We start from the raw sequence: 25,049 nt of genomic DNA, 5'->3' as shown, positions 1-25,049 counted from the left end.
AAATGCCTCTTCATAGTTTTTTACTGCCTTTTGTAAGTTTGCCCTAACTGCACAACTTCTCCTCCACTAAACTCATCTTTTACAACGTGGAAAGATTTTGCAAGATGCTGTGGAGTATACACTCACACACACACACACACACTAGATGGGTGACTCTCAGCTGAGTGATTTGTTGATTTATAAAAATGAAATTAATTCACAAGAATTTAATATCCTCTGTCAACCTACCCCAACCAACAACTTGTGCCTTGAAAAGATCAATGAAGGGTTGACCTAATTCCAGACACGTACACTAAGAACATGATGGCAAATGACATAGCAGAGGTTATATCCCCTTCCTAGTGCAGTTCAGAGCAATAGAGCTATCCCCAGGTTCTGAACATAGTCTCTAGAGTACAGACCTCACCCTGAAGTAGTTCTAGATGAACCTGGCCTCACCTCCCAGAGTCTTCTAGGGGACTGAAGCTCCTTCAAAGCATTGCTGTCTCCTAGTCTGGCTGCTCCTTAGGAGAATTCTCCTCTGCTCCATGCAGTCTACAGAATACTGCTAATTAGGGTGGTAGCTGGCTTCATCTTTTCCATGTGCTCTCTCTTCCCTTTTTTCCACCCTCCGCCCCCTTTTTTCTCTCGTTAGACTAAAGAGGTCCCCTTAGATACAACATGATTTTCAAATCAGAGCAGCAGAGGCAATCAGGATAGTTATATAAGGCCATTAAAGATCCTTCATTAACATCAAGTGCCCCTTTGTAATGAACCATGTGGTCTGGAAGGAGGAAGGAGGTTTAACCTCTCTTCAGGGAGGCAGCCTCAGATGCTGAAGTTTTCTGCCCAAGATAAAGGCAGCACCTTGCAAAGCACCCATCTGTAAAGCAATCTGCAAAGCTTAGTCATGAGAACACTTATCTGGAGTCAGTTAGACTGGACTTTGAATCACAGTCACCATTTACTAGCTTGGATACCCTGGGAAAATCACTGAATTCCCCTGCACCTCAAATTTTTAATCTTTAAAGTAGAGAAATTTATATCTCCTGTGCACCATTGTAATGACTTAGTGAGATAATCTGCATAAAGTTTTGATATGGAACCCTATGTTCAATAAATAACTATCATTACTCTTGAGTATCCAAAGTTCTCTCCCACTGAGAGTTTAATACTTTAAATTTATAAAACACTTTGTAGTACCAAACTTGAACCCTATGTGAGCTATGAATCAGATGGAATCGGTATTTTATCTCCCAGGATTCTGGACCCCGCCCCATTTACTCCCCCACTACTACCACCAGATTTGTTAAACAGCAAATTCAAGAGTCAGAGCCATCCCACGAGGGTCCAGGATGCTTCTCACCTGGCCTCAAAAGCCCCCTTGACTTATTGGTGAAGGAGCCACAATTAACAGAGGCCATGATTCCCCTGTGAATAATGAATTTCTAAATGATGAGCACTGGCTTGCTTTTGTTGTTTTCACTCCATCTACTAGGTTCCAGCCAGGCAGTATTAAAGCTGAGAAGTCCAGCTATTGTGCACTGTCAATTTGTTTAATGATTATTCGAGGAGCAGGTGATTTCTATTAGAGTGCAAGTGACAGATTGCCCATTAGCTGGAAATTCGTGTGTTTCAAATAAGAAGTTCTCAGCCAACAGGGAAGCAAAGCTGGCTTGTCTGCCTCTTCAGGCACTACTATGCCCACTTCCAGCCCCAAAAAGGTTGATGGGTGGTGGAACATCTGGGTGATGTTTGGCCAGGCCAACACACTCGACTCTGAACATATCCACTACCACCAACCAGGAGGATAGGAAACAGGGTAGGGAAAATGACTGCCAGTGTGTGTTCCAAGGCTAAAAAGAAGAGTCTGGAAACCTAGATCCCAAAGTTTATTTTCTAGCTGAAGGAACTTGGTAGAGAAGACTCCTAAAGCCAGGGAAGAGGCTCCTGGACCACCCTGCTAACAGCAACACAGTCTTGCTAGGGGAAACTAATGAAAATTTTTCCTTTTGCACATTGTTTTGCATTAGCACATTGATGGGAAAGAGTTTTAGGATTCTCCTATCTCTTGATTTCTGTGATGAGCCTTGATTGACTATGATAGAGATCACTCTTGGTCTTCATAGTAATAAAAGCCAATTCTAAACAAGACATCTGGAGTGAAGAAGGAACAAAGTTATTTGCTATTTTGGTCCTTTTATTAAATTTTCTAGCCAGGCATGGTGGCAGTTGCCTGTCATCCCAGAGACTCAGGAGGCTGAGGCAGGAGAATCGCAAGTTGGAGGGCAGTCTCAGCCACTTGGCAAGACCCTGGACAACTTAGCAAGACCTTGTCTCAAAATAAAAATAAATAAATGAATGAAATAAAAAGGGCTGGGAATGTAGCTCAGTGGTAAAGTGCCCCTAGGTTCAATCCCCAGTACCAAAAAAAAAAAAAAAAAAAAAATCTAAACCAAGGATGGTGATCCAGGGCATGGATTAACTTTGTTAACCTAAGTTACAGATCTCTGACATACCATACTTCAGAGAAGAAAGGTATTCTAAGCGCTTCCCAAACTATGAGACTGGTGTGCACAGCCCAGTATTTATCCTTTTAGCATCACTGAGGTGAGCCAGGGCTTTTGCCAAGAAGTGGGGGTGATGGTGGATAAAGGGCTCTCCTTTTATCTCAATGTTTCTCAAGATTTTTTACTTCTTCCTGCTCTAAGCAGGATGTGGTTTCTGAAGAATTTTTTCTTTTTTTTTTCTTTCTCTCTCTTTTTCTTTTTGCACATCCCAAGGCAAAAAAAAATCTTTTTTCTTAAAAATAGATAAATAAATAGGAAAAGAGAAGGTGGGTGTGGTGGCAGTGATGGTGACAGAAGTTGTTGGTAGCAGTGGTGGCAGAGGTTGGAGGACTTTATGGGCAAAAGTTAGTTGATATTGCCCCCTTGTGGAAAGATTCCCAAAGAACAATCTTTACTCTGGTGCAAAAATTGCCATAGCACTGGTGGAAGGGGACCTGGCCTTTGGCATTAAGGATTACAGACAGTATCAATGATAAAAGAAAGGGATAACTTGTTCAGAGGAGGACATTCCGTGGAGTTTGGCTTTCGTGACAAGCAAATAACATCTCACCACCAAATTGCTATGCTTCTCCTTCCACTATCTCTCCTGGCCAGAAAGGATTTGATTCTTATCTCTTGTGTAGTACTCCCCCGCCACCCGCCCCCATTAGCTCAATGCTTGTTAGAAGTGAGATCAGAAGATATTTTAAAACACTCAGAAGATTCAAAGGTTTTACGAAATAAGCTTACTATTAGTCTTTGATGACTATAAACCTTCATAGGTTTTCTTTTTTTCTCCAAAATCCTATTTGGTTGCAGTAGCTCCAATCTGCTTTCATAGATTGAAGAACTAATTCCTCTGCCTGAATCCCAGTTTCCTTCTTTTAAAAAAGTATGACTAAAACTAGGGGCTAAGCATATTTAATGCTCAATGATTTCTGTACCCCAATACTTACCTATATACCTTTTGCATATTATGTTACAAAAACCCTTACTTCAAGGACATGCTGAAAAAGAAAATAAGTGTATTAATGTGAAGAGTTTTATATCAAGGGCTTTTCATATAAAGGCAATTAAAATAGACAAATGCAATTAAAATCACAATACTGATGAAGAAAGCCAGAAATACCAATAAAGAGGGCAGCATTATCCTTTGATGGGAAAAAGAGCAAAGGCTGGGTAAGTAAGCAAATTTCTGTCTTAGAAAACAATTAACCCATTCCAAGCCATTTCACTCCCCTCATGCACACATCATATATCCCTGTTTTGGATTTTCTTTGAAATGCGTAGGTTAGAATGAATTTTATGTTTGGAAAGTTATTTTGTATTTCTGGTGTTTTAGTTTCTCTCATGAGATAATTGGAAACTGCTGTGCCGTCCCCAAACCAAAGATGGAGCTAAAGACCAATTCTTTCATATTTTGCCAAAGCTTGCAAGGAGACAGGGGACCTTGGGGAGGAGTGTTTGCAGGAACATGCCAGCTCAGTGGGGACTGACAGGGAAAACATGTCTTTCATCTCCTGTGCCATTGGTTACAACTGTTCTTTTCACCTAAGCTTCATGTTGGGACTCAAACAAATGCACAGTTTGTTGTAATTAGGATTTTGGAAGCAGGCTCTGCACAGCACCCACAGGAATAATGCAACCAGCCGCTGGGACAATGGTCTGGGATTTGCTGCAGCTTCTCAATGGTAGACCAGTCATTTCAAACAGGAGCAGTAGAGAGGGTGGCAGAGGGATGGCAAATCATCAGGGCACTGGCACTGCAGCCAGGATTGCTGGTTGGAACTGCCAACAGTGGGCCTCTGCTGTTGTCTCCCTCACCCCACTCTTGCTGGTGAGCATTAAACATTCAGATAAAATCACCAGCTTGATGTTCAGCTGGCCTGATTGCCAGAGACTGATTGCATTATTCATTCTCCTGAAAAGATTTTTAGGACTCTCAAGGATCCATAGAGATTATATTTTTTAAAAGAAAGAAAGAAAAAAAAACTCCAGAGTTATCAACAGTTTAATTTATCCTTTTGTTCTTTTTAAAAAAAGAGAATTGCAGAAGATAAACAGAGAGACCCCAAATAGAAAACAGGTTTGGGGTGAGGTTGATAGATTTTTTTGGAAGCCCTGTATGTTATAGGATTGGGAGACTCTCCATCTCTTCTTCTTCACTTCCCCTTTCTAGGTGGGTTCCTCCATCTTCTTTAAAAACAACTGTAATAAACAAAAGCAACAAAACACAAATCAAAAACAAACCTCTTGCTCCTTGCTAATTCCCTATAAAATACCTCCATCTACTGGTCAAAGGAAGAATGTTCACATCTTATCTTTTGTTGTATTTGTACCACAATGATTTATGAAAAATGCCCTCCAAGCACATAATGCATTAGTTAGGAATCACAAATTTTAAAAAATTAAAGAGATTGAGGAAATTTTTCATTGCATTTCACAATTCACCCAAGTGTTGTGTTTGTATATTGAGAATGCTTGCATGTGGACATACATACACAGTTTGCAAACACCCAAAATGAGAAATAACTCCGTACAATTGTAGAATGCAAAATAATGAGAAAAGATTAATGAATGGGAGCCTGGGGGGAGAGAGAGAGAGAGAGAGAGAGAGAGAGAGAGAGAGAGAGAGAGAGAGAGAGAGAGAGACTCTTCTCTGGCAAACTACTTAAGCCTATTCCTAGCCAGACCAGAGAGGGAAGGTTCTGGTTTCAGAGATGGAATCAGACACAGTGGCCCAAGTAACCATGCTCCCTGCATGGATGAAAGTAACTCCATGAGATCTGAAGAGAAATTAAATTGGATTCCAAGAAAATTTCTTAAAGACAACACCCTTTCATCAAGAGTCACTCCAAAATGATTCAATCTTCTTCTTCCCCTCCCCTCATTTTTATAAAGAACCCTTTTGACAGCAGGTGTGGTGGCAATGCCTGTTACCCTAGCACTTGGGGGGCTGAGACAGGAGAATCCAGAGTTCAAATCCACCCTCAGCAATGGTGAGGCACAAGCAATTCAAGGAGACCCTGTCTCTAAATAAAATTCAAAATAGGGCTGGGGATGTGGCTCAGTGGTCAAGTGCTCCTGAGTTCAATCCCTAGTACCAAAAGAAAAAAAATCCATTAGAGGAATGAAGTCAGACACTGGAATACGGTAAGATGCTTTCAATCTGTCAGATAAATAATCTAGGACTATAGGAAAAAGTTTCCCTAGTATGTAGACCCTGAGAGAGAGCCCAAACACCAGTCTGACCTTCTCACCCTACAGATAAGAAGGTTAGGATTCAGGAAATATAGGAAACTTCTCCAAAGTCTCTACTTCAGATGTTTACCAACAAATTCTACAGAAAATATAAACAAAATTTAAGGTATCTACATGGATTTCAAATCAAATTGTATTATTTAGAACACCAGCATTTTCAGTGCTCTTCCTTTTTAAAAAAAAAAAAACAGACCCACACACCCACCCTGGACATCTAGCTATGGCATTTTAATTCCTATCACAGTAGGACATCTTGTTGTGGACCGTCCACAGGGACAATAGAATTCACAAAGGACAAGTTTCAGTAAAACATGGATCCAAATAAATAGGGATTACATCACATTTCTTCAAAGGCAGGCTTTCTCACTCTCCCTATTGGTGAAATTAAAGAGAGAAGTTAAAGTGAAAATGAAAACCAAAGGTGGAGTTAAGAAATCACTTGGTGACTAAAATCTGCCCATGCACAAACCTGGAGGAACCAAGCTTTTCATCTTTAACATTTCCCAAGTGATAAGCACATTCCATCAACGGAGGTATTCACCCCAGAGACAGCTTACATGAGGCAATTCCACCACCACTCAAGAGCTCTGAAGGAGGCAATTGTTTTCAGCCTTGGCTTTAGACCCAGTTCTGTAATTGTCTACTGTGTGAATGGCAGCCCAAGATTTCATGATGAGTGTTTAGTCAATGGTAATGGATGATCTTTGGGAACAAGAAATAAACCTACTTGTAAAAATAGCAAAAGATAAGGTTACAGAATTTAATGAATGGATTTGGGTCCTTAAAAGATAACATTGCAACATCATCTATTGCTTTCAAAAGCATTGCAAACATACATATATGTTCATTCATGAGTACTACTATGCATACTGTAGAAATGAAGTTCTTACTTTCCCAGATAGGCCATGTTTCTTGAAGAGAGTAAATCATTAAAATTAATCATTTATTCAATCTCATTATAAAGTATAATTTTTTCAGAAAATCTGAGTACCCAGAGGTAAATTACAGAGATGTCTACAAAGTGAAGCAAATATTCTAATTAAATGACTGATATGTTAAAAAGAATTCATTTGAACTTTAAAAAATACAAACAAAAATACTTGACAGCAAGCATAGTCTTCGTTTCTTAGATTTTATTGCAAGGGCTTGGCAGCAAATAGCCCCAACCAAAACCCAGAAGAACCATCTATAAATCCAAGGTTAACTTGATGACTCTTTTTAAAAAGTACCATTGTCCAGAGTGTGTCTTCAGTCTAATAAAGCCTCCCCTGGTCTCCCCACCTATTGGATTTCATAATCTAATCATTTCACCTCTGAACATTCCTGTGCTCATGCAGGAATTTGGGGGGACAACTCATATGGAAGCTATAACAGTGAATAACTTACAGTCCCTGAAGATTCAGTATTCCATTCACCTGACATATATTTGAGTATGTATAATTTATTCATTGAATCAACAAATATTTATTAAATTCATTGCATCTGCCCAGTGTGTGCCAGTTACCATATGAGATACTGGGTACATAGTGATTAGTAAAACAGGTGATGTACAGTGCTGTGGAGTTCAGAGTCTTGGGAGAAAAGATAGGAAGTAAACCCAGTGGGAGGCTACGAAGTGCAATGAAGACAGGCTCAGAATCCCACTAACAGATAACAAGGGACATGTGGTGGGGTTTTCCTTTCCCCTGGACAGTCAGAAGGAAGTGCTGGGACCTGAAGACATGGAGGGCTAAAGTGTGACACAAGGCTGCCTCTAGAGCCACAGGTGTACTAGGCAGAGGGGACAGAGGCAGTATGCTGCAAAAGCCCGAAGAAGAAAAATGTTTCTATGTTCTCCTGGCTAGGAGGAGGTGATGTGGCAGGAACACAAAGTAGCTGGAGATTCATGGAGTGCAGCGTGACCAGCCATCTCAGTTACCTCAGGACTGAGGGCATTCCCAGGGCACTGAGCCTAGGACCCTTCTGGAGAACTGGAGACTGGGTCACCTTAGGTTCAGTGAGTTAGAAGATAACTTACTTTGAAACCACCTGCATGTTTTTTGTCTCCTGTGCTGAAGCTAATAATGTTATTATGTTGATAGCAGATTATTAGAGAAACAAACCACCTAGGTGTTTGAACTGAATCAAATGGGGAAAAGGAAAAAGATGCCAGGAATACCTTCGAGAGGATTAAAATTCTTTGAAAATATTGAGTGGCAGAAATCAAGAAAATGGGAAAATAAATTGGTGGTGATAGCTTAATCATTACCTAAGAGAAAGCAGAGAAAGTGATATGGATAAATTTTGACTTGGAAACTCTGATCTTGTTGTCTAAATAACTACAAGTGTGTGTGTGTGTGTGTGTGTGTGTGTGTATGTGTGTGTGACAGAGGAAGAGGTTGGGAGGAGAGAGAGAAGAGGAGGGAAAAGAGGAGGAGGAAGAGGAGGAGGAAGAGGAGAGAGGGGAGAGTTCATGCATGTCTAAAGAACAAATGATTTCTTCTTCCCTTCCTTCTTCTCCGCCTCTCACTCTCTTTCCCTTGTAACCTCTTCCTTCCTTTATAATCAGTGCTACTAAGAAAAGGAACTGACATGATACTGGCATTTTTTGTTGTTATACTTTGTTTTATGCTTTTCAAAATATGCCCATGCTATATTTTTGAATCTTGACAATGATTATATCAAGTAGGTATTGTCCTTGACATCAAATAAGGCCATGAAAATTAAAGTGATTTGGTAGACATTACACATTAACTCAGCAGAAGGACCCAGGCTAGAGTTCAGGACTTCTAACTGCTAGAGTTAGAAGAGTTCATCAAAATCTCACCCTAGCTCAATGACAAGATGCTGTGAAAATGCAAGTGTCAAGGAAGGAAGTGTGACTGGCAGCAGTTCTAGGAATTGCTCCTGCTCTCTTCAGAGAATAGCCTTCCCCAGAGCAAAGTCATGGTGGGCTCCCAAGGATCACATGATTTCCCCTGTGTCTCATCTGCTCGTGTCAGGTCATCTTCCTAGTGACTGGTGCAAACCAGGCCCTCCATCAGACTGACATTTCAACTGCCACCTGTGCACACTGTAAGGTATGATATTTCTCATACCTCTGAAAACATCTAGATAAAATAAATTTCTCCCATTTTGAATTTTACTTCTAATGGGCCAATCATTTTTCTGACAGTGTAAGAATAAGAGCAAGAAAGAGGAGAGTCTCCAAAAGAAGGGATAAGGAAACCCAATATATAGGCTAAAGTAGTAACCAAACAATGATTGCACTAGTAAAACTGCTCTTTACAATATCTGTGCTCTATGATAGACCTATCTCATTCAAAGGAAAATTAAAAAAATTATTTCAGTTTGAAGGCATCTTGTTTTCTCAAAATTATATTTATTTAATGAAAACAGCATAATGTGCTGATAACATGCATACCTAATGAAATGGTTACTATAGTCAAAATATACGTCTCACATCTCAAATTAAAACCGCATCTCACCTTTGCATGTGGCCAGTGCACCTAGCATCCACTATTTTAGCAAAAATTTGGAATATACTAAAATATTATTAATTATTCTTTGTGTTACACACTGGATATTTAGAACAATGTATCCTACATATCTACAACTTTTTAAAAGATAAAAATTTGAAGCTTTTCTCCTCTGTCCTTCTGATATTATTGAGGGTGTGGCATGCTGTCCAATACAGAACCAACTCATCCACATGCATATGGGTTGAATGTTATTTCACCCAAAAAGTTGTTTTGGGATTGTTTGATAAAATAAGCCAAACAGTTAGCTAGCTACCAAATCAGTAGGATTATGGTCCCAGAGGATGTGGTTCCCTTGAGGTCAGAGAGAATGAATGTAACCATCAGATCTAGCAATCTCATCTTCTGACTACCCATGTGGTGAGGTCCTAGCAGTCCCCAGGTGATGACCAACTTGAAGCCTGCAGCACGGTAGCATGGTGGATGGAGTCCTTTCCCCCAGAACTCCTCATTGGTTGTCATACGGCATTCAGATGCTGTAATACAATGAACTCTACTTCCTGGAACGGTTACCATGCCACCATGACATCACAGAATGACCCGACAATTCCGTCTCCTGATGTATCAAGCTAAGCTACAAGAGGAAAATGGGGAAGAATTTGGGAAAACGACCTGCACATCTGAGGTCCAGGCAGCGTTTATCCTCTCCTCCTTTGTGACCTTCTTCAGTGGACTCATCATTTTATTCCTGTGCAGATTACTCTGGAGAATCATAAAAAAAGGGGGAAACTTCCAGGGAACCGGATTTGTCTTGGTCAGTTTCCTTATCTGGGACCCCTCGGTAGGAAGATTAGTGATAGGTTTGGCATGTGTTTGTGTTGAACAAACAATTTAGGCTTCCCTCAAATTTTCAGGCTAATCTTAGGGAGATAGGTCCCCAGGCCACCATTCCAAAGCTTGTAGGCACAGGGCCCAGTTTTCACTCACTCACCATGGGGGGAAACAATGTCTTCTGTTTCTGATGATGAATGTCAGTTCTGGAAACTGAGGTCACTATTCTGACAAAAAAAAAATGTCCATGACTATAATGTTATAAGGTATAATGTCTATACCTCTACTTATAATCTTAAAAAGACAATTGTTTTAGGTACCACAGGGCACAGGAAGGCAAAAAGGAACAAGATATCAATGTCACCCTCACTTTAGTAAATCATCCACGCTTATGTGCTCACATGAGTTTGCTGTCTCTCATGTACGATGCCAACACAGTGCACCTACACCAGCCACAAACACATAGACAGTTTTTATACCCAAGTCAGCTTTGCAAGTGTTGGTGTTGTGGAATAACAGCTGGCAAATTATGATGATGAGAAAAAAGAACACCTTAATAAGGTGAGGCATTGCTTAAGAGTTTGAAATAAAGCTCTCAATGCTGCCTCATGACTGTTCTATGACTCAAAGGCAAAGTGTTTTACCGTGCCCTGTGTAGTTTTCTTTCCAGTTTGTCTCTCAAATTTTGTTTTGTTCTCCCAACAGTTTATAGTAATTTTCATATAATAGAATACATATTACCTGTGCTCCATAATTAATATAGAAAATTTGTTTAAAACATTTAACATGAAAGAGCAATATAAAATAATATAATGTACAATTATGCAGTAAATTTTTAAGTTTATGGGTAATATGCAATTTAGGTTTCTATAAAATGTAACCAATGTTGAAATTTATAAATTTTATAGCTGAGTTCACTCTAGTAATAATTATTTCTACATTAAAGAATTTAAGCAGTGGCACAAAAATATGGGAAAGAATTCTGAGATACTGACTTAGGTGTAAATAGACATGGCGAATCTGCCTCCAGATATCTATTTTTTGAAAACTATGCAACAGAATTTGTAGAATTTTGAAATCTCCTGAGTCCTGTGTTTCTTCTTCTCCTTTACATTCATTTTTATGTAATTGTAAAAACATGAACGTATTTGTCAGTTCATATTTATTATATTTTTTATCTCCAACTTTGGGTATAATTCAGACCAGATATATCTTTTAATTTCAAATATTAAACAAGTGTTACAAAATGTTAAGAAGCTGGGTGTAAGTAGCCAGAATACTATAGGTTCTGCTTTTCAAATTTAAGGACAATGTTTGAGAAAGTTTGTTATATTTAAATAAGCCTAAGGAAAAGTTGGCCAAATGCAAAAATGTCACAAATCTTGTTACTCTGAAAAGATCTTTTAAAAATTATTTGGAGAGTTATAATTGTCCCATTCTCAATGATTTATTACCTCCATAAGTATGATTCAATTATATCTTGGAGCCAAATTTTTTCCACAGATGGTACCTCCAGTTTTAAGATAAAATTCAAATGAGTATTCCATATTAACGCCATATTAAGTATTTTTGATAAAATCTATTCTCAGACAACATCTCAGGAATGCACATGCTGAGTCACATGTATTTAAGGACAAAACCATTGATCAGGATGTCAACTCCATCATACTCTTTTAATGAGGCTTCCCTACATACCATTCAGAAAATATAAGTATAAAAACTGAATGATCTTGAAACCCTGGTTCCAGGTAAAATGAGCTTTTCAGAAAATCCAAAGGACTCGGTCAGCTTGCGGCTGCCCTTATTATTCAGCATCCCTCTCTCTGACTGTTCTAGACTCTGTTAACAGACATGGACACTTGCTCTTGGGCAAATTATTTCATTCTTCTATAACCTGGTTTCTTTAGCAATGCAAAATTGACTTAATCATACCTACTCTACCACATCCTATTACGATAACGTTTCAAATACAATAAGTAGGGGTGTTCTGCAGATGTAAGGAAAGATGATGAATTGGGGAGAATATGATACCAGGTAAGAAAGCAAAGGCAACAAAACATTTTTGCAACTCTCCACCCTCCTTGTTGTTTAAAAACAAAATCAGATATTTGAGAAATCACTTAAATATCGCTGTACATCCTTTATAAATTTTTCTTTCATCCGTGTATTTTGTTGGAAATATGTAAAAACACTCATTCCCGGAGCAGAAAGTAGCTTGCTGCTCCCAGTTCTGAACATGACAGCCATGTCAGTTTGGAGGGTCTGGGGCTCAGAATAGGCAAGAAAGGCATGCATAAAGACTGCAGAATTCAGAAGGAACAAAGCTGTGCAGAAAATCAGAGACAAAACCAATAAGATACCTTCTATGAGATACTGGTTAAGCATCTTTGATGTTCCCTGGGTTGGGCAAGGTACAGTGATCTCTGGCTGATACCATGATAAGAGCCTTCATCAACAGAAATAAGGCAGATAGCATTATCTGAGTTGCATCTCACCCTGTTGATTTCTTTGTTTATAGGATTTCCTCTCATCGGGTAGCTTTCACAGCAGTACTTTAAGAAGGCTTTATTTTTATGGAGTATTCCGTGAACGTATAGAAATGTTGCTTTCAGCACAGACCTTTGTGGGGCGAGTGCTGGTAAGTATGTTCTCAGTGTTAACTTGCTAATGGACTTAAGCCACAGATATGATTAAGGCTCAGTATGTGTAATTTTTTCACCCAAGTAAGCATCTACTATTCCAGTGGTTTTATCTACCTCCCCACCCCCACCTCCCTGTGTCTGCCACTTTCTATCCATTCTTGTGTTTTACTTATCTTTGTACTGAATATAATACTGGGCATTAGGTTTTATAGTATTGCTAGATGTTTACAAGAAGGAAAGCTATAAATTAGGGCAAAGGTTGTATGGATTTTATTATCTTTATTAGTAGATGGATGAATATTTTTTCAAAATTGACATTTGGTGAACTAATCTAGCCTAAAATGTACACCTACTTTCCCCTTCTTTGATTCCAACAGACCTCTTTCTCTTTTCTTCATTACACAAACTAGCTGTTTTTGCCTCTCCATGGTTTCCACTGCTTTACTTCTTATTGTAATTTCAGTAACTTGAACATATTACAACTTAGTTTAGGCATTGTATCCTCAGGGAATCATACCTTATCCCCACATCAGTCTAAAAGCCCCTCCTCTAGCCTCTGTTAAATCCACTGGACACTGTTATTAAAATTATCTAGACACATGCCTTTCTCCCCTAGTGTACTGTGAACACCCTGAGAAAAGACTGTGTCATGAAATTGTGTGTTTCCCATGGTCTGAGAATAGCAGATGCCCTATCAACAAACATTGCAGTGATCATGATTTCAACAGTACAGTTTGTTCTAAAGCAATAACAAGGAAATTCCTTCTATGATCTGGGATGTGCTGCCATCAGATGGTGATATAGTGGAAGTAGGTTCACATGATCTAAAGATCATACTTTGTTCTTTATAATTAGCAAAAACATGGCACTTTTCTAGTTGGTGTTGCTAATTCAGGTATAATCAACTGCTAAAGTTTGCTTGGAAGTATATAAGTAAAAGTGCTTTCATTAAAGCTGCATGAAATGGTAAATCATCCGGGAGTGTGCCTCCCTTTCTTCTGTCTTCTAAAGTTTCAGTTTCTTTTTCTGAAATCCCTGTGGGTATGACCTGTTGCGGAGGATTTTGCAATTCTCTTTGATTACATCAAGGATTTCTTGGTTACGATCTCTTCAACTGTTCAAGTCGTATTTGACTATGTGAGTATATATAATACTGGGAAGAACACATTAAAGGGCACTAGAGGGAAGCAGAAGAAATCTTATAACACCCACCATAGGAGCATTGCATATGGGGGCAGGTGAGAAAGAACTTATCATTGATTGTGCACCAGTAGAAATTCCTGTAATGATGGGGAAAATGTCCTTTCAACCTGTAACATCTAATGATGATCTAGTTGGAACACCAGAAGACATGGAATAAATGTTAGATTAGAATAAATACTCTATCTCAAAAGGCATAATTGAGTTTATTAGAAGTTCCAAGTCAATGTTTAGGAAAGAATGAGAAGAGAATGAAATGGATTTTAGATTTTCTTCCTCCCTTCTATTTGTCTTTTCTCTGTTTTCATAGAAATTCCCTTACTTCTTTAAACAAATAGTCAACCACATGCTAGGTCGGTACTCTAGACATGATAAAAACTGTGAGCAAGAGACTTGAACTTAATTCTGGTGGTGGTAGAGGTGATAAATACATACCTAAATCAATAAATTCAGATGCTAACCCATAGTATTATGAATGATGAGTTTGCAAGTTGTGCTTGTTAAGGAGATAGATCACATTAGATAGAGTGATAAGAGAAGAAATCTTTGAAAAGGCAAAATTTGAGCTGAAACATGAAGAACTAGTAGGCTAATGCAATTGAAGAGTGGAGGGAACAGGGTTGCAGATAAAGGAAACAAACTTGTGGAAGTAAAGAGCTCAGGTGACCACAAGTACCAAAAGAAGTTTCATAGTCTTAGACACCATGGAAGGTGGGAGACTGTGAGGTCTGAAAAGAGACTGGAGAATAGTTCAAGGGCTTGTGCTTCACAGGAAGGAGACAAAGCTCTCAAAAGGAACCATTGTATACTAATGTAAGGGAAGCCATCTAGGATCTTATAGCATGCATGGGTTGACATGATCTGATCATGTTTGTAAATTAAAGAGGCACTAAAGGTTGAAAACAAAGAAATCATGGAAGGTATACTGGCAAATGACAATAGAAATTAGTAGAAAATTTTTGATATCATGTAAGTTAAATTCACAGCAAAAAAAAAAGCATGCCAAGTAACATGTATTCATTTTCTAGAACTCACTCACATAACAAAGTACCACCAACAATGGCTTAAAACAACAACAATGTATTGTCTCATAGTTCTGCTGGCTAGAAGTCCCAGATCAAGGCATTGACAATGTTGTTTGCCTGTGAAGCTCAAGGGAGAATGTTCCATGCTTTTCTCTGTGCCTGTATTCTGTCTTCTGGAAATTTGCTGGAAATCTTAAGACTCTTTAGCATGAAAACACATCACCTTTCCCTCTGCCTTTATGTTCACATGGTGTTGTCCCTGTGTGTGTATGTATGTGCATGTGTGTGTGTATGTTTGTGTGTCTGTCTGTCTACTTACCTGTGTCCAAACTTTCCCCTTGTATGAGATCACAAGTCACGTTGGATTAGAACCCATGGTGTGACCCCATTTAACTTGAGTGCATCTGCAAAAACCCTAATTCCAAACAAAATCATATTCTGAGGTCCTGGAACTAGAACCTCAACCTATCTTTTTGGGGAGGAACATAGCTCAGCATGTAATCCTTGTAAAGACCAACATATGACATTATGAATATTATCATACCAAGAATATAACTTCAAAATAATTCATAAGTAAAATTACAAAGATGAAAAGTGTAATATAAAAAAATCACATTGGTAGTATTAGATTTTAGTTCACTTATTTCATATTAGAACATACTAAATCAAATAATAATCATTATAAATATAAAGACTAAAGTAGCTTAATTAATGACAGTTTATTGAAATGATTAATATCCATGCTCTGAAAAGAAATATTACTTTAACAAATGTTTGTTTCATTTGTAGACTTTTGGCATATGTAACAATGACAACTATAAACCTTAAAAAGTAGAAGCAGGAACTGGGATTGTGGCTCAGTGGCAGAGTTCTTGCCTTGCACATGTGAGGCACTGGGTTCAATCCTCAATACCACATAAAAATAAATACATAAAATAAAGGTATTGGGTTCATCTATCACTAAATAACATATTATTTAAAAAAGTATAAGCAGACAATATCACTGTACACCGTGCAATTAAATATATCCAAAGAAAAGTAAGATATCAAAGACCTAACAGTTAAACCTGTTTAAATGACTTTTGAAAAATTACAGAGTTTTTAGAGAGTAAAGGCAAGGAAACTATTAGATATCCCTTGCCCCTGTAGTATAAATTGGAAGTTGTTCTGAGTTAAATTCATAACATGTAAAAGTTATTTTGCTAAATATAAAATAATTAAAAGAAATGAATTAAGCATTAAACTAAAAAAATTAATGAAAACAGATTAAACTCAAGAAGAATAAATTAAAAATATAGAAATTAATAAGCTATAAAACAGCTGACATTACAAGTGAACAAAATTTAGAAAATCATTAGTATAATCAGGGAAAAAATTACAAATACTTGATTAAGACATTAAAGTGAGAAAATAAATACAAATAACAAGGAAATTAAAAGACACACACACACACACACACATGCAATTAAGTTTAAAAACTGGATGATTCCCCATAACAATGTAAATTCTCAAAACTGTCCATAAAGAAAAGAAACTTAGACCAAATATTTTTTTAAAAAGTAAAGTTGTCAAAGACCTCTAATTATCACCATTATGCACCTCTCCTCTCCCTCCTGTGGGAAACTGATGGCTTCAAGGTATAGCCCAACAAATTTTCTGAGTGGATATCTCTAATACTAATTAAACAATTCCTGAACAAAGAAATGAAAATAAAGTGCCCAGTTTTCTTTTTCAGTGAAGAAGGCACAGTGTTTCTATCAAAACCACCAAAAATAGCAAATAAAAAAATCTACAGACAAATCCCCTTAATACTTTAAGAGAGGACACATGGGTTACTACCCAAGGAAGAAGAACAAAAGGAAGGAGGCGGAGGGGAAGTGGTGGTGAAAGAAGAAAGGAAAAATTGAACAAGAAGGAGACATCCGACAAATGAAAAGAAAATAAAATGAAAATTCTCTTCCAAACAGATGTCTTCTTGAGACCTTTTAGAAGACAACAGGACAAGACATCAATTAGCTGTATAGGATCTATGGGCTTGAAGTTATGGTGCATCACAAAGCATATTTTTATAACCATGACTTGTGGAAGAAATTTTCTTCTGAATTTAATTCTATATATGGCCCTGTTCTCCTATTCTTAGACAATTATTGTCTTCCTTTTTTTTTTTTTTTTTGGTTGTCATTAATTGTGTATATGACTATGCTTCTCTTTCATTTTTGGCTAGAAAATTTAGAATCGAAATTATGTCATTATGTCTTATTTTTGGCAAGTATATCCATTTTTAATGTAATTCTCGCATCATTTAGTGCCTCTATGCTGTTTTTCTGTCTCCTCTGAATCCTATTTTTTCAGGTAATCTGGGATTCTGTGTCTTTGTATTCTGCCTTAAATCCTTTATGCAGATGCATAATCTTTTCTGTGAATGTGTAATCCTCTCAGTAGATGAATAGGCCTGAGCAGCAGCCACAACTCCAGTTGTTAACCCTAACACACAGGATAACTAGCACCAATGGAGCAGCACAACTCATTCAGAAATGAGAATAGTTCAAAAATGATGCTGGAAAGTGGGTCAAATAAAGATTTATTTTGCCATTTTTTACTGATTTTCCTTCTACAGAGAAAAACAAACAAGCAAACAAACAAACATGAAACATGGAAAAAGATCAGTCTCTTACTACGTTCTTCATGGCCACTGTGTGTTTTAAAATAAAATAAGCCTGTCCACCAACTTGAGACGAGTTGTCTCTTTATCTATATTTTTTGTAGATTTCTATTCATTATTCTATAGTCTGAATAGATACTACCAAGCATCAAGGATTTATTTTGGTGAATGGCATAATATTGTACTCTAGTTTAGACATCTTTGTCATATATGTAAAGAAAAGACTGATAGGAAATGTTCCACCATGCTTACACTAACTTGGTGAAGTAAAAATTTTATGAACTGATTTTGTGGATAGCTGCACTGTTGTATTTATATGCATATAATACCATATTCAACAAGTACAAAGCATACATTACAAGAGCTTCCTCATCCCAAACCAAGAAGCAACCACTGCTTTGAATTTCTTCACATCTGAAAATGCTCAGTAACATTTTCTTTAGGGGTGTAGTCCACTTAAGACAACTCAACTCCTCCCTTACGTTATATTTATAAAACTAAAAACGTCCAAATAATAAAATATTTTACTCCTTGAGGCAAACCTTGTAGAGAGTAAGTCTAGTTGTGCCAGTGAAGGTTAAATCAGATCTGAATTCAGGCTAGTTCATGGATACTGTATCTTTAAACAAGGATACATATTTCCCCGAGGAAGGGGAAGGAAGACAGGTAATCAGCAGATGTAGGTGGGTGTGGGCAGGTGCAGGTATTCTCCAACTGTCTTAGTTGTTATTTCCTAAAATCCATCTATATGAATAACCCTCATGCCAGTTCTTTTTTCCCAAACCCTTTTAATAGTGCATTTTATAAAAGAGAGCTATCGACATTACCTCCTTTTGATAAGTGGAAATTATAACATTGGGATGAAAATGTTATCTATAGAATTTCATGAAGAAGTTAGTTAATATATGAGGATGAGTTAACATAAATATAATATTTATATGAATTCATAAGTGTGAAAATATACAACTAGTGTATATAGGTAATAATTATTATTGATATTTACATCATCAAGCTATTTCATTGTTGACATCTATAAATATAAAAAGACTAATATTGATGCTGAACCCTGTCTCATTCTAGAAATAAGTAACATTCCTCTGTGCATATATTAATTTTTAAAACTCCATCTTGTGGTTGGATTTTCTATAAAATTTTATCAGTTTTTAATAACACCTTTATTGCTTTGATCAACTCTCTTAATAACAATTGTAACAAAAATTCAATCCAGAAGAAATTTATGAAATAATATTTAAACACAGATATCAGGAAATTTTGATTTTCTTTTATTTTCTTAGGCTGCCTAGAGATTTCAAACATGTGCCTGCATTTCTGCATTGGATTATTATTTGTTGGAGATGTTAAACAGTAATTACGAAATCAACATGATATTGTATATTATAACCACAATGATCATAAATTTGGAATTTCTTTGGTTCTCCTGATGCAATTATTAATGGAATCTCATTTTCAACAACCTACAGTTTTGCACAATAAATTATACAGCTATATTAGTATTAAATAAAGTTTTGATTTTTAACTCCACAGGACATTTTCCAAGGAAAAGGAAACAATAAACATAAAGTGTCTTTGAAGGGCTCCTCAACTGCGCAGTAGATTATACTCCACCTTTAGTTAGAAAGATAGAAGACAGCACTACACACATTTAGTGACCAGCCCCACCATCCTGGTGTAGTCTCCTCCCTGGGAGACAACCATTCCAGATGACCAAATTTTCCCAGATTCTTGAGTTTTGTTTGATTTATTAGAATATTTCCTCAGAGTATTTCTTTGACTGTAGACTTTGACCAAAAAAAAAAAATTAGTTGTTACTTTTATCAGTGCCTGGTTCATCTTTAAAGTTGTGTTAATTTAATTTTGATTTCTTCTTTGATTCATGATCAGTTTAGAGGAACATTGTAGTATGTCTTCATTTTCCACAAGAGGGGCTTTTATTGGAAGTAGGGTGGTTATTCTTTCTACTTTGGTAGAAATTTATGGTCCAGAGATGACATTACTTGTATGATTTCCACTTTGTGGAATTTATAAGAAATTCTTTTTTAAATTTTTTATTTATATATTACAGCAGAATGCATTATAATTCTAATTACACTTATAGAGCACAATTTTTCATATCTCTGTTTGTATACACAGTATATTCACACCAATTCATATCTTGTACTTTGAATAATAATTATCATCACATTCCACCATCAGTAATAACCCCATGCCCCCTCCCCTCCCTTCCAACCCCTCTGCCCTATCTAGAGTTTGTCTATTCCTCCCATGCTCCCGTTCTCTATCTCACTATGAATCAGCCTCCTTGTATCAAAGAAAACATTTGACATTTGGTTTTTTGGGATTGTCTAACTTCACTTAACATTATCTTCTCTAACTCCATCCATTTACCTGCAAATGCCATGATTTTATTCTCTTTTATTGCTGAGTAAAATTCCATTGTGTATATATGCCACATTTTGTTATCCATTCATCTATTGAAGGGTATCTAGGTTGGTTCTAGAGTTTAGCTATTGTGAATTGTGCTGCTATAAACATTGATATGGCTGTGTCCCTGTAGTATGCTGTTTTTAAGTCCTTTGGGTATAGACCAAGGAGAGGGATAGCTGGGTCAAATTGTGGGATCATTCCCAATTATTCAAGAAATCTCCAGAATGCTTTCCATATTGGCTGCACCAATTTGCAGTTCCACCAGCAGTGTATGAGTGTACCTTTTTCCTCACATCCTCGCCAACACTTGTTGTTATTTGTCTTCATAATAGCTGCCATTCTGACTGGAGTAAGATGGTATCTTAGAGTAGTTTTGATTTGCATTTCTCTAATTGCTAATGATGATGAACACTTTTTCATGTATTTATTAATCGATTGTACATCATATTCTGAGAAGTGTCTCTTCAGGTCCGTGGCCCATTTATTGATTGGGTTATTTGTTTTTTGGTGTTTAGCTTTTTGAGTTCTTTATATGCCCTAATTATTAGTGCTCTATCTGATGTGTGAGGGGTAAAGATTTGCTTCCAAGATGTAGGCTCTCTATTCACCTCACAGATCTTTTTAGTTTGAGTCCATCCTATGTATTGATTCTTGATTTTAATTCTTGTGCCAAAGGAGTCTTATTAAGGAAGTTTGGGCCTAATCCCACATGATGGAGAATAGGGCCTACTTTTTCTTCTATTAGATGCAGGGTCTCTGGTTGTATTCCTAAGTACTTGATTGATTTTGAGTTGAGTTTCGTGCATGATGAAAGCTAGGGGTTTAATTTCATTTTGTTGCATATAGATTTCCAGTTTTCCCAGCAACATTTGTTGAAGAGGCTATCTTTTCTCCAATGCATGTTTTTGGCAACTTTGTCTAATATAAGATAATTGTAATTTTTTCAGTTAGTCTATGTGTCCTCTATTCTGTACCATTGGTCTACCAAGGTGCCAATACCGTGCTGTTTTTGTTACTATTGCTCTGTAGTATAGTTTAAAGTCTGGTATAGTGATGCCACCTGCTTCACTCTTTCTGCTAAGGATTGTTTTAGCTATTCTGGGTCTCTTATTTTTCCAAATGAATTTCATAATTGCTTTTTCTATTTCTATAAAGAATGTCATTGGGATTTTGATTGGAATTGCATTAAATCTGTATAGTGCTTTTGGTAGTATGGTCATTTTGATAATATTAATTCTTCGTATCCAAGAGCAAGGTAGATCTTTCCATCTTCTAATGTCTTCTTTGATTTCTTTCTTTATTGTTCTGTAACTTTAATTATATAGATCTTTCACTTCTTTTGTTAAGTTGATTCCCAAGAATTTTTTTAGGCTCTTAAGAATTGGGTAGTTTTCCTCATTTCCCTTTCTGAGGATTTGTCACTGATATACAGAAATGCCTTTGATTTGTGAGTATTGATTTTATATCTTGCAACTTTGGTGAATTCATTTACTAGTTCTAGGAGTTTTCTTATGGAACTTTTAGGGTCTTCCAGGTATAGAATCATATCCTTAGCAAATAGTGACAATTTGAGTTCTTATTTTCCTATGTGTGTTCCTTTAATTTCTTTCATCTGTTTAATTGCTCTGGCCAGTGTTTTAAGAACTATATTAAATAGAAGTGATGAAAGAGGGCATCCATGTCTTGTTCCAGTTTTTAGAGGGAATGCCTTCAATTTTTCTCCATTTAGAATGATGTTGGCCTAGGGCTTAGCATAGATAGCCTTTATGATGTTGAAATAAGTTTATGTTATCACAAGTTTTTCTAGTGTTTTAAACATAAAGGGGTGCTGTATTTTGTCAAATGCTTTTTCTGGGTCTATTGAGATGATCATTGTGTATATATGCCACATTTTTTTATCCATTCATCTACGGAAGGGCATCTAGGTTGGTTCCACAGTTTAGCTATTGTTAATTTTGCTGCTATAAACATTGATGTGGCTGTGTCCCTGTAGTATGCTGTTTATGCTGTTTTTAAGTCCTTTGGGTATAGTCCGAGGAGAGGGATAGCTCGGTCAAATGGTGGTTCCATTCCAAGTTTTCCAAGGAATCTCCATACTGCTTTCCATATTGTCTGCACCAATTTGCATTCCCAACAGCAATGTATGGGTGTCCCTTTTCCCCCACATCCTTGCCAACACTTATTATTGTTTGTCTTTATAATAGCTGCCATTATGACTGAAGTGATATGGTGTCTTAGAGTAGTTTTGATATGCATTTCTCTAATTGCTAGAGATGATGAACATTTTCTCATATATTTGTTGATTGATTGAATAACCTCTTCTGAGAAGTGTCTGTTCATGTCCTTGGCCCATTTATTAATTAGTTTATTTGTTTTTTTGGTGGCATATATACACAATGGATTATTACTCAGCAATAAAAGAGAATAAAATCATGGCATTTGCAGGTAAATGGATGCAATTGGAGAAGATAATTTTAAGTGAAGTTACCCAATCCAAAAAAAAAAAAGGCGAATGTTTTATCTGATATCAGGTGACTGACTCATAGTGGGGTAGGGAGCCGGGAGCATAGGAGGAATAGACAAACTCTAGATAGGGCAGAGGGGTGCAAGGGGAAGGGAGAGAGCAGGGGCTTAGCAATGATGGTGGAATGTGATAAACATCACTATCCAAAGTACATGTGTGAAGACATGAATTGGTGTGAACATACTTTATATACAAACAGAGATATGAAAAATTGTGGTCCATATGTGTAATAAGAATTGTGATGCATTCTGCTGTCAGGTATTTAAAAAAATAAAAGCAATTTAAAAAAGAGAAGATTATATGATTCTTATTGTTAAGTCCAATTATGTGATAAATTACATTTATTGATTTCATATGCTGAAACAACCTTGCATCCCTGGGATGAATCCCACTTGATTGTGGTGCATGATCTTTTTGATATGTTTTTGTATTTGATTTGCCAGAATTTCATTGAGATTTTTGCATCTATGTTCATTAGACTTATTGGTCTGAAGTTTTCTTTTTTTGATGTGTCTTTGCCTGGTTTTGAAATCAGAGTGATATTGGCCTCATAGAATGAGTTTGGAAGTGCTGCCTCTTTTTCTATTTCCTGAAATAAATTGGAGTGTTGGTATTAGTTCTTCTTTAAAGGTCTTGTAGAACTTGGCTGTGTATCCATCCAGTCCTGAGCTTTTCTTGGTTGGTAGACTTTTGATGGTGTCTACTATTTCGTCACTTGAAATTGATCTGTTTAAATTCTGTATATTATCCTGATTAAATTTGGGAAAATTATATACTCTAGAAATTTTTCAATGCCTTTGATATTTTCTATTTTATTGGAGTATAGGTTTTTAAAACAATTTCTAATTATCTTCTGTATTACTGTAGTGCCTGTTGTGATATTTCCTTTTTCATCACATATGTTAGTGATTTGAGTTTTCTCTCTCCTTCTCTTCATTAGCATGGTTAAGAGTCTGTCAATTTTATTGATTTTTTCAAAGAACCAACTTTTTGTTCTGTCAGTTTTTTAAATTGTTTCTTTTGTTTCAATTTCATTGATTTCAACTCTGATTTGGATTATTTCCTATCTTCTGCTGCTTTTGGTGTTGATTTCTTTTTCTTTTTCTAGGGCTTTGAGATGTAGTATTAAGTCATTTATTTGTTGACTTTTTCTTCTTTTAAGGAATGAACTCCATGCAATGAACTTTCCTCTTAGAACTACTATCATAGTGTCCCAGAGATTTTGAAATGTTGTATCTATGTTCTCATTCACCTCAAAAAACTTTTTAATCTCCTCCTTGATGTCTTCTCTAACCCATTGTTCATTCAGTAGTATATTATTTAGTCTCCAGGTATTGGAGTGGATTTTATTTCTTATTTCATAATTGATTTCTAATTTCATTCCATTGTGATCTGATAGAATGCAGGGTAGTATCTCTCCTTTTTTATATTTGCTAAGAGTTGCTTTGTAGCATAGTATATGTTCTATTTTAGAGAAGGATCCATGTGCTGCTGAGAAGAAAATATATTATCTCATTGAAGGTTGGAATATTCTATATATGTCAGTTAAGTCTAAGTTATTGATTGTATTATTGATTTCTATAGTTTATTTTTTCAGCTTTTGTGTGGGAGATCTATCTAGTGATGAAAAAGGTGTATTAAAGTCACCCAAAATTATGTGTTGTGGTCTATTTGACTCTTGAACTTGAGGAACTTGAGAAAAGTTTATTTGATGAACATAGCCACTCCATTGTTTGGGGTGTATATATTTATCATTGTTAAGTCTTATTGGTGTATGGTTCCCTTGAGCAGTATGGAGTGTCCTTTTTTGTCCTTTTTGATTGACTTTACTTTGAAGTCTACTTTATTTGGTATGAGGATGGAAACTCCTGCTTGCTTCCACAGTCCAATTGAGTGTATGGTTTTGCATGTGGTGGTGTGGTTGGGAGGATTCATAGCATTATACATACATCTGTAAGATTTCTTCTTTATATTTCTACTTTTTTTGGTATAAGGATGGAAACTCCTGCCTCCTTCCACAGTCCAATTGAGTGGTATGATTTTTCCCAACTCTTCACCTTCAGTCTGTGAATGTCTTTATATCTATGAGATGTTTCTCTTGGAGGAAGAATATTATTGGGTCTTTTCTTTTTTTAATCAATCTACTAGTCTATGTCTTGATTGCTGAGTTTAGGCCATTCAGGGTTATTATTGAGACATGATTTGTATTCCCAGCCATTTTTATTTATTTTTGGTATTTAATGTGATTTGGTTTCTCCTCTGAATAGATTTTCCTTTAGTGTAATTCTTCCCTCTTCTGATTTTCATCATTTTTTTTCATTTCCTCTTTGTGGAATATTTTGCTGAGGATGTTCTGTAGTGCAGGCTTTCTAGTTGTAAATTTTTTTAACTTTTGTTTATCATGCAATGTTTTTATTTCATCATCAAATCTAAAGCTTGGTTTTGCTGGATATAAGATTCTTGGTTGGCATCC

General features: G+C 36.6%; 1 protein-coding gene across 1 annotated transcript in view; it reads left to right on the top strand.

Annotated features, from left to right (window-relative positions):
- The first annotated feature begins 9,866 nt into the window (after positions 1-9,866).
- The window catches only part of Kcnu1 (potassium calcium-activated channel subfamily U member 1), a 177,238-nt gene continuing 162,055 nt past the window's right edge, over positions 9,867-25,049 (top strand). Inside the window, exons 1-2 of the mRNA XM_027939273.2 lie at positions 9,867-10,061; positions 12,597-12,716. Coding sequence (XP_027795074.2) covers positions 9,867-10,061; positions 12,597-12,716 — 315 coding nt within the window. The remainder of the gene's footprint in view (positions 10,062-12,596; positions 12,717-25,049) is intronic.

This window comes from Marmota flaviventris, chromosome 3 (assembly GCF_047511675.1).
Source record: "Marmota flaviventris isolate mMarFla1 chromosome 3, mMarFla1.hap1, whole genome shotgun sequence".
Classification (NCBI taxonomy): Eukaryota; Metazoa; Chordata; class Mammalia; order Rodentia; family Sciuridae; genus Marmota; species Marmota flaviventris.
Note: the sequence above shows the minus strand (reverse complement) of the source record. Positions and strands in the feature narration are given on the sequence as shown.